Source organism: Staurois parvus, unplaced genomic scaffold (genome assembly GCF_062004578.1).
Source record: "Staurois parvus isolate SC_StPar_1 unplaced genomic scaffold, SC_StPar_1.0 ptg000485l, whole genome shotgun sequence".
Classification (NCBI taxonomy): domain Eukaryota; kingdom Metazoa; phylum Chordata; class Amphibia; order Anura; family Ranidae; genus Staurois; species Staurois parvus.
Genome location: NW_028318281.1, coordinates 152203 through 170000, shown reverse-complemented (window position 1 = coordinate 170000; position 17798 = coordinate 152203). Strand labels below are relative to the sequence as shown.

The window sequence follows — 17798 nt, the reverse complement described above, 5'->3', positions numbered from 1 at the left end:
GCTGCACCACCATTGTCTGCCTCATGACTGAAGACAAGGCACTGCTGCTCTCTCTCCTTGAGCAGGATGACTGGTCTTGTCTCCGCCCCCTCCTGAAGTTTTCTGCAGCCAGCCTGTACAGCACAGTGATGATGTCATTGCTTCTTTTATAAGGTAATATCTGGGTTTGCAAAGGCATTTGGTGCACACAAAGTGGATTTATAGACTTTGTGGTAATTGAATATTTTTTTTTACGTTTTTGTATCTGGGGTCCAGTTTGAATCCAATCATGGACTCATGGCCTTCCTCCTCACTTCTGGCTTTCCACGGCCTGGCAGCTGGAATATCTGGCTCTACATGCGGTTTCCCTGGATGTGAAAGCTGGCATTGCAAGTTCTTCATTCAGAAAACAAAATTAATTTCCTAATATCTTTTAATACTTTGGGAAATCAGACAACAATATACCTGACTCTTCTCTTGCAGATTCACTCCCAGCTCCAGGAACCTCTCTGCGACAGACAGCCGGTTCTCTCGAATGGCAATCATAAATGGGGTCAACCCGGACTCCTGCAGACAGGATGACAATGTGAGTGTATTGTAAAGCAGAACTCTGGCCAAAAAGAAGGCAAAAATGAATAGCCAGTTAAAAGATAAAATGACAAAATCAGCTTTGCCTGCAATACTCACCTTCAGACTAGAGCAGCCATTCTCAACCAGGATTCCTGAATGGCTAATTGACCTTCCTTCTAATGGTGGCTGCATAGTTCCAGGTCTAACACCCCTTGGGAGAGCCAGAAGCATGACACCAATGATCTTTTTAACTGTCTGAAAAGAGGGTGGGAGGGGATTCATATTACTGACCACCTCTGTAACATTGGCATTCTTCCCACTGGCCACCTATGTAGGGATCATTCTTCCATTGATCACCAATGTAAGGAGCATTCTTCCCATTGGCCACCTATGTAGGAAGCATTCTTCCCATTGATCACCAATGTACGGAGTATTCTTCCCACTGACCTCCAATGTAAGGAGCATTCTTCCCACTGATCACCAATGTAAGGGACATTCTTCCCACTGATCACCAATGTAAGGGACATTCTTCCCACTGATCACCAATGTAAGGGACATTTTTCCCACTGACCCCCAATGTAAGGAGCATTCTTCCCACTGATCACCAATGTAAGGAGCATTCTTCCCACTGATCACCAATGTAAGGGACATTCTTCCCACTGATCACCAATGTAAGGGACATTCTTCCCACTGATCACCAATGTAAGGGACATTTTTCCCACTGACCCCCAATGTAAGGAGCATTCTTCCCACTGATCACCAATGTAAGGAGCATTCTTCCCACTGACCACCAATGTAAGGGGCATTCTTCCCACTGATCACCAATGTAAGGAACATTCTTCCCACTGACCACCAATGTAAGGAGAATTCTTCCCACTGATCACCAATGTAAGGAGCATTCTTCCCACTGACCACCAACGTAAGGGACATTCTTCCCACTGATCACCAATGTAAGGAGCATTCTTCCCACTGACCACCAATGTAAGGAACATTCTTCCCACTGATCACCAATGTAAGGAGCATTCACCCACTGATCACCAATGTAAGGGACATTCTTCCCACTGACCACCAATGTAAGGGGCATTCTTCCCACTGATCACCAATGTAAGGAACATTCTTCCCACTGACCACCAATGTAAGGAGAATTCTTCCCACTGATCACCAATGTAAGGAGCATTCTTCCCACTGACCACCAATGTAAGGGACATTCTTCCCACTGACCCCCAATGTAAGGAGCATTCTTCCCACTGATCACCAATGTAAGGGACATTCTTCCCACCGATCACCAATGTAAGGGACATTCTTCCCACCGATCACCAATGTAAGGGTGATTCTTCCCACCGACCACCAATGTAAGGGGCATTCTTCCCACTGATCACCAATGTAAGGAGCATTCTTCCCACTGACCACCAATGTAAGGGACATTCTTCCCACTGACCACCAATGTAAGGGACATTCTTCCCACTGACCACCAATGTAAGGGACATTCTTCCCACTGACCACCAATGTAAGGACCATTCTTCCCACTGATCACCAATGTAAGGGACATTCTTCCCACTGACCTCCAATGTAAGGGACATTCTTCCCACTGATCACCAATGTAAGGAGCATTCTTCCCACTGACCACCAATGTAAGGGACATTCTTCCCACTGATCACCAATGTAAGGGACATTCTTCCCACTGATCACCAATGTAAGGGACATTCTTCCTACTGATCACCAATGTAAGGGACATTCTTCCCACTGATCACCAATGTAAGGGACATTCTTCCTACTGATCACCAATGTAAGGGACATTCTTCCCACTGATCACCAATGTAAGGGACATTCTTCCCACTGATCACCAATGTAAGGGACATTCTTCCCACTGATCACCAATGTAAGGGACATTCTTCCCTCTGATCACCAATGTAAGGAGCATTCTTCCCACTGATCACCAATGTAAGGGACATTCTTCCCACTGATCACCAATGTAAGGGACATTCTTCCCACTGATCACCAATGTAAGGGACATTCTTCCCACTGATCACCAATGTAAGGGACATTCTTCCCACTGACCACCAATGTAAGGGACATTCTTCCCACTGACCACCAATGTAAGGAGCATTCTTCCCACTGACCACCAATGTAAGGGACATTCTTCCCACTGATCACCAATGTAAGGAGCATTCTTCCCACTGACCACCAATGTAAGGGACATTCTTCCCACTGATCACCAATGTAAGGGACATTCTTCCCACTGATCACCAATGTAAGGGACATTCTTCCCACTGATCACCAATGTAAGGGACATTCTTCCCACTGATCACCAATGTAAGGGACATTCTTCCCACTGATCACCAATGTAAGGGACATTCTTCCCACTGATCACCAATGTAAGGGACATTCTTCCCACTGATCACCAATGTAAGGGACATTCTTCCCACTGATCACCAATGTAAGGGACATTCTTCCCACTGATCACCAATGTAAGGGACATTCTTCCCTCTGATCACCAATGTAAGGAGCATTCTTCCCACTGATCACCAATGTAAGGGACATTCTTCCCACTGATCACCAATGTAAGGGACATTCTTCCCACTGATCACCAATGTAAGGGACATTCTTCCCACTGATCACCAATGTAAGGGACATTCTTCCCACTGATCACCAATGTAAGGAGCATTCTTCCCACTGATCACCAATGTAAGGAGCATTCTTCCTAGTGACCACCAGCAATTTCCTAATGACCCTCCAATGAACTATTCCTAGCAAGGGTTCCCTGAGACCAGAAAAGCTGGCATTTTTATTGCTACATGGTATCAGTTGTTTCCCCTTTTGTCCTATCAAGCTATCTTGGATTTAGTTTTCACTTCATTTCCTTTTGAGAGTATTTTACATCTTTAGGGCTCATGTAGACTATTGCGCTGTGGTAATAAGCAACGAGGCACATTATATGTGTTTCTTCACAGTGGTGCCATTTATTTGGCACCCCAATGCACTATGGCAATGCTCCTGCATTACAGCACACCACAAGAAATGAAACACTATAGAAACCAGAACGGCTACATTTCCGGTTCCATGTGGGTGACTGGCTGGATGCCAGGCTTTCTAATGCTTTCTATTTCAGATCCAGTTACAATGACTCAGCCGGGGTGTTATGTTTTATTACAGGTGTCTCCTGACCGCACAGTTCCAGGAATGCATCGTTGGCTCATTATACTTATATTGTCCATGTAATACCCTTCAGACACTGGAGGTTCCAGGAGCGGAACTCCGAGGAACAATGCAACTGTCTGGATTTGGCCACCAATTGTATGTCTGGAGGCAAAGCTGGGGGAGGGTATGATGCTAAGAATGATGCTAATAGGGCTTGTGTGTTAATTTATTTCCTTGAAATTGTCTCCCTTTTTATTACAGGTACTTACAGTATACAGCGCCATCAATTTACGCAGCGCTTTACTTTTTTATTCTACATTTGCATCGGTTCCTAACCCTCAAGGAGCGTAAAATCTAAAGTCCCCAACTCACATTCATATATACTGTATACTGGGGCCAATCTAGACAGGAGCCACTTAACCTACCAGCATGTCTTTGGAGTGTGGGAGAAAACCAGAGTAGCCGGAGGAAACCTACACAGGCACAGGGAGAACACGCAAACTCCAGGCAGGTTGTACCGTGGTTGGGATTTGAACCAATGACCCTAGTGCCACTAGGTGGGAGCGCTAACCACTTTGGCACTGTGACAGGGGTGTAGCAACAGGGGTCGCAATTGTGACATTCTGCAGGGGGCCTTTCCTTTCCCTTCCTTTCCCTTTTCTTTCCCCTTTCCTTTCCCTTTCCTTTCCCCTTCTTTTCCTTTCCTTTCCCTTCTCTTCCTCTTCCTTTCCTATCCCTTTCCTTTCCCTTTTCTCTCCCTTTTCCTTTCCTTTCCCTTTCCATCCCCTTCTCTTTCTCTTCCTTCCTTTCCCTTTCCTTTCCATTCCATTTTCTTTCCTTTCCCCTTTCCTTTTCCCTTTCCCTTCCCTTTTCCTTTCCCTTTTCCTTTTCCTTTTCCCTTACCCTTTCCTTTTTCCTTTCCCTTCTCTTTCCCTTTCCTTTCCTTTCTTCTTTCCTTCCTTTTTAGACCCCTGATTTCTCATGTAAGCCCGCCAACGGGGCTCCTAAAATAATTGTAAAAAATATTAAAAATTTTTATTAAAAGAACTACTGACACCAGAGGCGGAACTGCCGGGGTCACAAAGGTCGCACTTGCGACTGGGCCCTGACATTCCGCCTCTGGGCTCAGGGGGAAGGGGTTCAGGGGAGCCCTCCATGGTTTCTTGCACCATTGCCCTGAATGTTCTAGTTATGCCACTGCACTGTGCTGCCCATTTTTCTAACCCTTTGTTTTTTGAAGCTAAAGCAGCCCATAGATGACTCAATTTTCTTTCTTTCCTCCACAGGGGGGTGTCAAGGTCCTACCTTTTCCCTGAGGTTATGTTACTCCATGTGCTGGCGTCCATCTTGGATTCTGCTGTGCATGATGGGAATCCTTTTTATGCCTTCAGGTCTCTGAGGTCCACCCCCCAGAGGGGCGTGGCTGATGACATATAAGCCTGTGGCCCGCACATGCTCTTTGCACTTGTGTCTTGTGTCTTGGTGTTACTATTACTCTGTTCTGACTCTCGTGACTCTCCTGGTATTCTGATTCGGCTTGTGACTTGACTATTCTTTGTATTCTCCTTTGATCTGACCCTCTGTTGCTGAACCCGGCTCGTGACCTGTGATTCTCGTCTGCTGTCCTGTACTGTTTTGTCCTGTTGTTGTTGACCCCGGCTTGTCTGACTACTCTTTTGTTTCTTCCACCAGCTACACGCCATTGGCGGCGGCCATTACCGCAGCTGAGGTGTCTCGGGGGCCGCAACCTGGTTTCTGGCTGTGTCAAGTCCATCCCCACCATCAGGGGCCCTGGTGAAGGGCAGCCTGGGACTTAGACTCCGCGCCCTGAGGGACTTCGGTCTGTGGGTGGTGGTTGTCATCAGCCAGTGCGTTACATTGTTAGGCCTGCCTGTCCGTTCCTCGGCTCCTGCCCTGACAGGGGGAAAGAAAGAAAATCACTTGAATTCCCTATCAATCAAGTTAGTGTTGATGGGGGAATTCCTCCAGCAGTACTATTGTCTATTGCTGGGAAAGGGGGAAGGTGAACGGGGTTATAGCAATCATGCACATAGAGATGGACGCGGTCATCTATTTTGCTCCAAACCCTTCCATCTTGTATCTCTCTCTCTCAAATCAGATTCCTCCGATATCCCCCCTCCCTCTCTGTTGAGTGACATGTGGTCTGGATGATGACAGAGATCACAGGCAGCAAACTCATTGGGAGGGCGTCGTGGCTATAAACCCCACTAGCTGGTGCCCCTCTGTCTGCGAGACTCTTGCTGGAGAAGGGATTGTAAAACCATAAACCAAGCCCTCACTGAGCTTCAAAGACATTCCAGGTAGTCGTAAAAACAGACCTACATTTAAAAACTCACTTTTCCATATAATTTAATATCTTCAAATAGGACATAATTACATAAACATGGAGCACATATTTGGACGGCTCACTTTAATACAAGTCGCCTGATATATTACATCCCCTAGCTAGCATATACAAGAGAGCTGTCAGGAATGGACTCAGCACTGGTGGTGGGACTCACCTGCCGTGTGGGCTGCAGTACCAGGGCTGACCAGCGGGTGCTCTCAGCAGCCAGAAGCTCACTCCTGCAGTCAGCCAACACCTGGGGCTGATTGCAGGAGGTGTATTTCAGGAATGACCAGGCCTGTGATCAGTGCCTTGGTGTATGTTTACCATGAGCCCCTGTACCTGGTATCCTGTGGCCTGCCTAGTTGCTGACCCTGCTTTGATCCTGACCTCTGCTGACCGTCTCCTGTTGAACCCCTGGCTTGCCTGACCATCCTTCTGCCTGATCCACTGTACCGAGCTGCCCATGAGTTACTGAACCCGGCTTGTGACCCCGACTATTCTCTACCTGCTCCTCCGGTACCTCACTGCCCACACGTTGCTGACCTGGGTGCCTGACTACGCCTGACGCTACCCAGACGATCCATCCATCCCACACGGATCCAGTCACTACTGTCCAAACCTGCCAGCCCCTTCACGTCAGGCTTTCCCCCGGTACATACCCTCGGCGGACCCCTCTACCACAGTTGGGTGCACTCAGGGGCCGCAACCTGGTCTCAGTCCTGTGCCAAGTCCATCCCCACCATCAGGGGCTCTGGTGAAAAGGCAGACTGGGGCTTAGACTCCGCGCCCTGGGGAATCCTGGTCTGTGGGTCACTAGAGATCCCGCCAGGCGGTGCCTTACAGTACCTTATGGCCTGCCTGACCATTCCACCTCTCCAGCCCTGACTACGCCTGTGTTCCTAAAGCCTGCTACTTCCCTGTGTCAGTCCACACATTTCTGGTCATACCCGGATCCCTAACAAGAGCAGAAAATTATATCTCCTTAACCATCCAAGCAGGTATCTCATATTTCATACCTAGACGTTCAGCCGGTGATTCTGAGTATTAATCTACTAGTGGCAAGGCTGCTAAATGCACTGAGAATAAGTTGAACCATGACATCAAATGTGAGGGTTTTTGGTCATAGCTTGGGTCTCCGCCTGCTACACCCGCCCAAATGAGGCGATTGGTTCTCTGCTTCAGGGAGACACCCTGCTGAGTTCCTAGAAAAAGCTGAGCTAAGCTGAGTTAAGTTGAAGATTCTCTCTTTTAATATTGGAACTAACTTTGGGAGATAAAGCATCCTTTTGGCTCATGAAACCTAATCTGCTTAAACCAAGACGTTTGGCAAGTACTTTACCTCCCTAAATTCCTTTCTGTTATCACTTTGCTGTGTTATTGCTTTCTGTATATTTATATATATATTGGCTACATCTTTTTCTGTAAATATTTTTATTGCACCCTTTTGACCTTTTAGTAATAAATCTTACTTTCTGAAAGTGTTGAACTGTTTCTAAAGCTCTTTAATGCAAACTAAGAATCCCTGCCTCTGAAGAGCGCTACTGTGTGTGTTTTAAACTTTGGTATATCTCTCCCTGCGGTGACAGTGGTATACCGACGCATATGCAAACATCATAGTGTTATTGCTGATATTGCCGAGTTTCCTCTTTCTCTGTACAAAAAGGTGGTAGTGGCAGTGTGAAGGGTTAATTGCGTAATTAACCTGACCCAGTAACAATCGCTCCCAGGCTGCAAGTACACAGATTGTGGTCCACTAGCTGGAAAATCTTTGTGCAGAGTGCAGCTGGGCATGGCATTGTTACGCACGTGACAGTGCGGTTTTAGATTGGCTAGTCCTTCGGTCACGAGTTTGGTGAGAAGGGCTGGGGTCTGACGCCGCGATCGTCACAGGGGTGCCTTCCTGGTGGGCAGAACATATTGGTTAATTCCAGCAGCAATAAAAAAACTGACAAACTGGTTGTACCCAAGTCAATCGATGGATCCACTTGGGTACAATCAGCCTGCCTATACGTGGATCGAATCTTGGCCAGTCCCTGTTGAACCGGTCAAATTTCGATCCATGTAAGGCTGGCTGTGGACACTTAGACCAAGTCCATGTATCAGTTACCATCATATGACTATACGAGGGGTTTGGTGTTTTGTCTACACATTGCAGCCTCCCTGTTTCCTTTTACCCTTTGGTAGGGCAAACCTGAGGGCCACAACCTGGTATCAGCATGCAGCAAAATCCATCCCCACCATCAGGAGTTCTGGGGAAAAATGGCTTAGACTCCGCGCCTTGGATAAGCCTGTGCCACCCTCCATGGGGGCGATGCTGTAGCAGACATCAAATAAACGCAACTGTTAAAAAAAAAAGCAATAAAAGTAAAAAAGTCACAGTGCATGCTGTGCTGGAATATCACACTTTGCACTTATTTCACAATTTAACCACATCCCTATTGCCCTATAGCGGAAATACAGCTACAGGGCGGCAGGGCTGCGCAAAATCACGTGCAGGGGCGGACTGACCATTTGAAAACTCGGGCACTACCCGAGGGCCCGGGGTCAGTAGGGGGCCCCATGAGATGCCCCTGGTACCTTTTTTATAGGCTTTTTGGGTTTGGGCAAGGACACAGGGGTCCCATGATCCCCTATTGACCAGGGGGTCAGTAGGGGGCCCCATGAGATGCCCCTGGTACCTTTTTCATAGGCTTTTTTGAGTTTGGGCAAGGACACAGGGGCCCCATGATCTCCTATTGCCCGGGGGCCCCATGAGTTGTCAGTCCGCCCCTGATCACGTGTATATATATATATGTGTGATTTTGCAATTCCGGGTAGGGGGCGCACATGCCATAGGTGGCCTCAGTTGTCGATCACTGGGTCCCGGCTGGTGATTCCCCACCAGCACCCGACGATCGCCGAGCATCACTGACGGGGGAGAGGTCTGTATGTAAACAACACAGATCTCTCCCCTGGCAACTCCTGCACACTGCTTTGTATGGCTCTACATAGCAGAGCCATACAAAGCAGCATGCTTACACAGTGAGGCTGCATTCACACTGGAGCGTTTTGTAGGTCGAAGTTCCAAAAAAGCTCAAACTCAAAAAGATCAATTGTTCTCTATGGTGCTTGTTCACACCGGATCACGCGAACAGACACCATAGAGAACAATTGATTTTTTTAAATTTGAGAGCTTTTGGAGCTTCAACCTACAAAATGCTCAAGTGTGAATGCAGCCTATAATACTCCTAGCACACAGTTAACCCTTTGATTGCCCCAGATGTTACCCCCTTCCTGCCCAGTGCCATTAGTACAGTGTCAGTGCTTTTTATTAGCACTGATCACTGCATTGGTGTCATTGGGGATGTCAGTGACACCAAGTTGGTTCCCCTCAGTGTCAGAATGCCCGCCGCAGTCCCGCTATAAGTCGCTGATCGCCAGCATTACTGGTATAAAAAAAGAAAACAAAAAATCCCAGTATCTATACCGCCATTTGTAGACGCTATAATGTTCACGTAAACCGATTAATTTACCCGTATTGGGATTTTGGGGGACTGACTAACTGCACAGCAATACAAAGCAGCATGCTTACATGAATTTATGACGAAATTCGATGTTTAATAGCAAAAAGTCACAAATACCTGCAGCCGCACCACCCACACAGAGGAATGCGGGACCCCCACAGAAACCTGCAGCCGCACCACCCACACAGAGGAATGCGGGACACCCACAGAAACCTGCAGCCGCACCACCCACACAGAGGAATGCGGGACCCCCACAGAAACCTGCAGCCGCACCACCCACACAGAGGAATGCGGGACCCCCACAGAAACCTGCAGCCGCACCACCCACACAGAGGAATGCGGGACACCCACAGAAACCTGCAGCCGCACCACCCACAGAGGAATGGGGACCCCCACAGATACCTGCAGCCGCACCACCCACACAGAGGAATGGGGACCCCCACAAATACCTGCAGCCGCACCCCCCACACAGAGGAATGGGGACCCCACAGATACCTGCAGCTGTACCACCCACACAGAGGAATGCGGGACCCTCACCAATACCTGCAGCCGCACCACCCACACAGAGGAATGCGGGACCCCCACCAATACCTGCAGCCGCACCACCCACACAGAGTAATGGGGGACCCCCACAAATACCTGCAGCCGCACCACCCACAGAGGAATGGGGACCCCCACAGATACCTGCAGCCGCGCCACCCACACAGAGGAATGGGGACCCCACAGATACCTGCAGCTGCACCACCAGCACAGAGGAATGTGGGATCCCACAAATACCTGCAGCCGCACCACCCACACAGAGGAATGGGGGACCCCCACAGATACCTGCAGCCACCCCACCCACACAGAGGAATGCGGGACCCCCACAGATACCTGCAGCCATCCCACCCACACAGAGGAATGTGGGACCCCCACAGATACCTGCAGCTGTACCACCAGCACAGAGGAATGTGGGACCCCACAAATACCTGCAACCGCACCACCCACACAGAGGAATGGGGGACCCCCACAGATACCTGCAGCCGCACCACCCACACAGAGGAATGTGGGACCCCCACCAATACCTGCAGCCACACCACCCACACAGAGGGATGCAGGACCCCTACAGATACCTGCAGTCGCACCACTCACACAGGGGCATGCGGGACCCCCACAAATACCTGCAGCTGTACCACCTACACAGGGGAATGCGGGACCCCCACAAATACCGGCAGCCGCACCACCAACACAGAGGAATGTGGGACTCCCACCAATACCTGCAGCCGCACCACCCACACAGAGGAATGCGGGACCCCCAAAATACCTGCAACCGCACCACCCACACAGGGGAATGTGGGACCCCCATCAATACCTGCAGCCGCACCACCCACACAGGGGAATGTGGGACCCCCACCAATACCTGCAGCCGCACCACCCACACAGAGGAATGGGGGACCCCTACAGATACCTGCAGCCGCACCACCCACACAGAGGAATGCGGGACCCCCACAAATACCTGCAGCCGCACCACCCACACAGGGGAATGCGGGACCCCACCAATACCTGCAGCCGCACCACCCACACAGAGGAATGCGGGCCCCCACAAATACCTGCAGCCGCACCACCCACACAGAGGAATGCGGGATCCCCACAAATACCTGCAGCCGCACCTCCCACACAGGGGAATGTGGGACCCCCACAAATACCTGCAGCCGCACCACCCACACAGAGGAATGTGGGACCCCTACAGATGCCTGCAGCCGCACCACCCACACAGAGGAATGCGGGACCCCCACAAATACCTGCAGCCGCACCACCCACACAGGGGAATACAGGATCCCACAAATACTTGCAGCCGCACCACCCGCACAGAGGAATGGGGGACCCCCACAAATACCTGCAGCCGCACCACCCACACAGAGGAATGCAGGACACCCACAAATACCTGCAGCAGCACCACCCACACAGGGGAATGCGGGACCCCCACAGATACCTGCAGCCGCACCACCCACACAGGGGAATGCGGGACCCCCACAAATACCTGCAGCTGTACCACCAGCACAGAGGAATGTGGGACCCCACAAATACCTGCAACCGCACCACCCACACAGAGGAATGCGGGACCCCCACCAATACCTGCAGCCGCACCACCCACACAGAGGAATGGGGGTCCCCCACAGATACCTGCAGCCGCACCACCCACACAGAGGAATGTGTTACCCCCACCAATACCTGCAGCCACACCACCCACACAGAGGGATGCAGGACCCCTACAGATACCTGCAGTCGCACCACCCACACAGAGGAATGCGGGACCCCCACAAATACCTGCAGCTGTACCACCTACACAGGGAATGCGGGACCCCCACAAATACCGGCAGCCGCACCACCAACACAGAGGAATGTGGGACCCCCACCAATACCTGCAACCGCACCACCCACACAGGGGAATGTGGGACCCCCATCAATACCTGCAGCCGCACCACCCACACAGGGGAATGTGGGACCCCCACCAATACCTGCAGCCGCACCACCCACACAGAGGAATGGGGGACCCCCACAGATACCTGCAGCCGCACCACCCACACAGAGGAATGCGGAACCCCCACAAATACCTGCAGCCGCACCACCCACACAGGGGAATGCGGGACCCCACCAATACCTGCAGCCGCACCACCCACACAGAGGAATGCGGGCCCCCACAAATACCTGCAGCCGCACCACCCACACAGAGGAATGCGGGATCCGCACAAATACCTGCAGCCGCACCACCCACACAGAGGAATGTGGGACCCCTACAGATGCCTGCAGCCGCACCACCCACACAGAGGAATGCGGGACCCCCACAAATACCTGCAGGTGCACCACCTACACAGAGGACTGCGGGACCCCCACAAATACCTGCAGCCGCACCACCCACACGGGAATGCGGGACCCCCACAGATACCTGCAGCTGCACCACCCACACGGGAATGCGGGACCCCCACAAATACCTGCAGCCGCACCACCCACACAGAGGAATACGGGACCCCACAAATACCTGCAGCCGCACCACCCGCACAGAGGAATGGGGGACCCCCACAAATACCTGCAGCCGCACCACCCACACAGAGGAATGCAGGACGCCCACAAATACCTGCAGCAGCACCACCCACACAGAGGAATGCGGGACCCCCACAGATACCTGCAGCCGCACCACCCACACAGGGGAATGCGGGACCCCCACAGATACCTGCAGCCGCACCACCCACACAGGGGAATGCGGGACCCCCACAAATACCTGCAGCCGCACCACCCACACAGAGGAATACGGGACCCCCACAAATACCTGCAGCCGCACCACCCACACAGGGGAATGTGGGACCCCCACAGATACCTGCAGCTGCACCACCCACACAGAGGAATGCGGGACCCCCACAAATACCTGCAGCCGCACCACCCACACAGAGGAATGCGGGACCCCCACAAATACCTGCAGCCGCAGCACCCACACAGAGGAATGCGGGACCCCCACAGATACCTGCAGCCGCACCACCCACACAGGGGAATGCGGGACCCCCACAGATACCTGCAGCCGCACCACCCACACAGGGGAATGCGGGACCCCCACAAATACCTGCAGCCGCACCACCCACACAGAGGAATGCGGGTGCCATTAGTTCTAATGGCATGCTGCCCGCACTGGGAAACGCAACTGTACTGAGAACCTCAGCTCCGTGCGGGCTGCGATTTTCCTGCGTACCGCCTGTGTACCTTCGAATGAATGGGCTCTCGTGCAAATCGTTGCCCGCACGGCCACACAGGACTAAATGAGCCCCCAAAGGCAGGGTGACATGTTTCACTCACCGGGTCGGTTTCGCAGTTGCCGAGGTCTCCTCTGTCGCAGCCTTTCAGAGTTTGCTCCAGAGTAATCCACTCTCCTCTAACGGCCAGCTGCAGGATCCTGCGTCCTACCTCGCCGTGCGTGCCGCCGCCTCTCTCCGCATCGGACATTTTCTGGCGGTCTCTCTAATAGACTGGAAGGAGGTCAGGTAGCCATGATGACCCGGACGGTGGGACATGGACGGGGCCCCGGCCTCCTGGGTGCTGCTTCTTAGCAGGAGGTAGAGAAAAGAATCTTCATCTATTGACTCCGATCCGGAGCCGCGCACTCCTCCTGTGTATCCCGTTACCTTGGCTCCGGAGGCTGGGAATGGGGGGGAGGGGGGGCGATTTGGCATTTTTCTAGCAGAAGAGAACGTCTGTGCAGAATACAAAGGTGACTCTGCTGAACGACAACCACCCCGCAGCCTGCGACAACCTCGCCGCCCTGCAAGATTCTCATTTATGGCCAGTTCACACTCCATGCGTTTCAGTTGCTTCTTTTTCTGCATCCAAAACGCACAGAAAGTAGGTGATATGGTTGTCAGTGTCATCGTTCAAGTCAGCGCTTGCAGCTCCAGTGCGTTCCGGGTGCAGAAATAAAAATTAGAACAGGCTGCATTTTTCCTGCCTAGAACTGCACTGGAACACAGTAAAACCGCACTGGAACGCACCTGTCCCTATTTACATTGAACAAAAAGAGAGGGGAAAACTGCACTGGAACGGGGTAAAACGCATTAAAAATGCACCGTAATGCACCGGAACACACCAATCCCTATTTAAATGAAAGAAAATGAGAGGGAGGAAAAAAATAACCGAAAAGCATAAAAAATGCACCAGAATGCGGCAAAAATGCGTCACAAACACGCATGCAGAAATGCATCGGGAACGCGCCTGGATTGTGTTTCTGTAATGTGACCTGACATGCGTTTCAATTGCTTTTTTCTGCATCCAAAATGCACAGAAAGTAGGTGATATGGTGGCCAGTGTCATAGTTCACATCAGCGCTTGCAGCTCCAGTGCGTTCTGGTTGCAGAATAAAAAATAGAACATGCTGCACTTTTTTCTGCACAGAACTGGACTGGAACGTGGTAAAACGCATCAAAAACGTACCGGAACGCACATGTCCTTGTTTAAATTGAAGAAAATGAGCGGGAGAAAAATTTACCGAAAAGCATAAAAAATGCACCGGAACGCAGCAAAAATGCGTCACAAATACGCATGCATAAATGCATCGGGAACGCGTCTGCATTGTGTTGAACAGGCTGCATTTTTCCTGCACAGAACTGTACTGGAATGCGGTAAAACGCACTGGAACGCACATGTCGATATTTAAGTGGAAAAAAAAGGAGAAAAAAATGAACCGGAAAGCATCAAAATGCATCAAAAACACGCATGCAGAAACGCATCTGGAACACATCTGGACTGCATTTCTGTAGTGTGAACTGACATGCGTTTCAGTTGCTTTTTTCTGCGTCCAAAATGCACAGAAAGTAGGTGATATGGTGGTCAGTGTCATAGTTCGCATCAGTGCTTGCTGTTCCAGTGCGTTCCGGATGCAGAAAAAAAAGTAGAGCAGGCTGCATTGTTCCTGCGCAGAACTGTACTGCAACGTGGAAAAACGCATCAAAAACGTACTGGAATGCACCAAAAACGCACTGGAAGCCACATGTCCCTGTTTAAATTTTAAAAAATGAGAGGGAGAAAAAATGAACCGAAAAGCATAAAAAATGCACCGGAACGTGGCAAAAATGTGTCACAAACACGCATGCAGAAATGCATCCAGAATGCATCTGGACTGTGTTTCTGTAGTGTGAACTGACATGCGTTTCGGTTGCTTTTTTTCTGCATCCAAAACACACAGAAAGTAGGTGATATGGTGGTCGATGTCATAGTTCACATCAGTGCTTGCAGTAACCGTGCGTTCTGGACACAGAAAAAAAAGTAAAACAGGCTGCATTTTCCTGTGCAGAACTGTACTGGAACGTGGTAAAACACACCAAAAACGCACCGGAACGCACATGTCCCTGTTTAAACTGAAGAAAATGAGACGGAGCAAAAATTAACCAAAAAGCATAAAAAATGCACCGGAACGCAGCAAAAATGCGTCACAAATACGCATGCAGAAATGCATCTGGAATGCGTTTCTATAGTGTGAAATGACATGTGTTTCAGTTGCTTTTTTTCTGCATCCAAAACGCACAGAAAGTAGGTGATATGGTTGTCAGTGTCATAGTTCACATCAGTGCTTGCAGTTCCAGTGCAGAAAAAAAGTAGAACAGGCAGCATTTCTCTGCACAGAACTGTATGGGAACGCGGTAAAACACATTAAAATCACACCGGAACGCACCAAAAACGCACCGGAACGCACATGTCCCTATTTAAATTGAAGAAAAGGAGAGGGCAAAAAATTAACCAAAAAGCATAAAAAAACGCACCAGAAAGCGGCAAAAATGCATAAAAAATGTGCATGCAGAAATGCATCCAGAACACGTCTGGACTGCATTTCTATAGTGTGAACTGACATGCGTTTCAGTCACTTTTTTCTGCATCCAAAACGCACAGAAAGTAGGTGATATGGTGGTCAATGTCATAGTTCACATCAGTGCATGTGGCTCCAGTGCGTTCCGGATACAGAAAAAAAAGTAGAACAGGCTGCATTTTTCCTGCACAGAACTGTACTGGAACACAGTAAAACGCATCCAAAACGCACCGGAACGCACATGTCCCTATTTAATTTGAACAAAAAGAGAGGGGGAAAAAATTAACCAAAAAGCATAAAATACGAACCAGAACACGGCAAAAATGCATCAAAAACGCACATACAGAAACGTATCGAACATATCTGGACTGCATTTCTGTAGTGTGAACTGACATACGTTTCAGTCACTTTTTTCTGCATCCAAAACGCACAGAAAGTAGGTGATATGGTGGTCAATGTCATCGTTCACATCAGTGCTTGTGGTTCCAGTGCGTTCCGGGTGCAGAAAAAAAAAGTAGAACAGGCGGCATTCTTCCTGCACAGGACTGTACTGGAACGCAGTAAAACGCATCCGAAATGCACCGGAACGCACCGGAACGCACATGTCACTATTTAAACTGAACAAAAAGAGAGACAAAAAATGAACCAAAAAGCATAAAAAACGCCCAGAAAATGCAGTCATGGAAACGCATCTACCTTCTATAGTATGAAGCAGCCCTGGCACTGGGGGGTATAAATCTGACCTCCCGTCTCCTCTTCAGTTGCAGCGGCTCCTCTCCTGGACTGAAATGTCTGATTTCGCCGCACACTGTGAGCTTCTCACCATGTGCATTAGAAGCTGCAGCAAGTCAGAGAGAGCTCTGCCTCATTTCCTGGCTGTAGGACGCCCAGCGTCATCAAGTCTTTCCTCCCCAGCCTGACTGCCCCTGGCCCCGCCCCTTTCATTCATTGGATATCGGTTCTGTCAATCATGAAGGCTCATCACCTGTGGGCGTTACCATTCACATTCAGCCTGCGTAGGAACGCCCACTCTGACTGACACCCACCCATGAAGGCAGAATTCCTCCCGCCGCTCGCTGATGATCGCAATACGTACCGAAACGCTGCGTTTGAAGACATCAGCCAAAGATCAGCGACTTGTACCTTTTGTTTTTTTTCAGCCTGCGGCTGGCTTTCTCATGAAAGTAGCCCGAGCGGCTCGCTAGCCACTAAGGCTCCGTGCATACTGAGTTGTGCATTTTTCAAGCGTTTTTTTTTTTTTCAGGCGTCTTTGAGTGTTTTTTTGAGCAGATCTGTAAATATTCTAGGCGTTTTTTTCAGGCGTTATTCATTTAGTTTTTTTTTGCTGTGGCCAATGTTGAGCGTTTGAGTGTCAGGCATTGAGCTGAAAAATGTCCTAGTGTGAATGGAGCCTCAAGCCTTTTTTTTTCCAGGCGTCTTTGAGCATTTTTCTTTTAGCAGATTTTTTGGGTGTTTTTCATTGAGGCGTTTTTGCTGTGGCCAATAGAAATAGCTGCTGTTTGAGCTGAAAACACCTGAAAAAAATGCTTGAAAAAAGCTCATTTCCGCTGTTCATGCGTTTTCCATTCAAATCTATGAAGGAGAAGACGCTCAGATCTGTCTGAAAAGCAGTGCAATTACTTTTTTTTGAGCGGCAGGCGTTTTGCTCTAGGTGACGAAATGCTCATGTGTGAACAAGGGCCATAGAAATGAATTGGATTTTGCTTGTTGATGGTGTTGTCTGGGCCCTTCTCAGACATGGCAAGGTATTCACGGTTTGGGCTGATGGCCAGTGCCTGCATATCCTGACTGTTTTTCAAGTCTGGGATGAACTCCTGATATTGATCTCCTGGTTTGGACTTTTAGACTTCTTCTTTTTCTTTGTCTTCATCTTCTTCTTTTTCTTTGTCTTCATTTTCTTCTTCTTTGCTTCTTC

General features: G+C 49.8%; 1 protein-coding gene across 1 annotated transcript in view; it reads right to left on the bottom strand.

Annotated features, from left to right (window-relative positions):
* The window catches only part of LOC149452295 (uncharacterized), a 192827-nt gene extending 179130 nt beyond the window's left edge, over positions 1–13697 (bottom strand). Inside the window, exons 1-2 of the mRNA XM_089689531.1 lie at positions 13366–13697; positions 445–546 (exon numbers count right to left, since the gene is read on the bottom strand). Of these exons, the coding sequence (XP_089545657.1) occupies positions 445–546; positions 13366–13512 (249 nt within the window). The 5' untranslated portion in view covers positions 13513–13697. The remainder of the gene's footprint in view (positions 1–444; positions 547–13365) is intronic.
* Positions 13698–17798: the final 4101 nt, after the last annotated feature.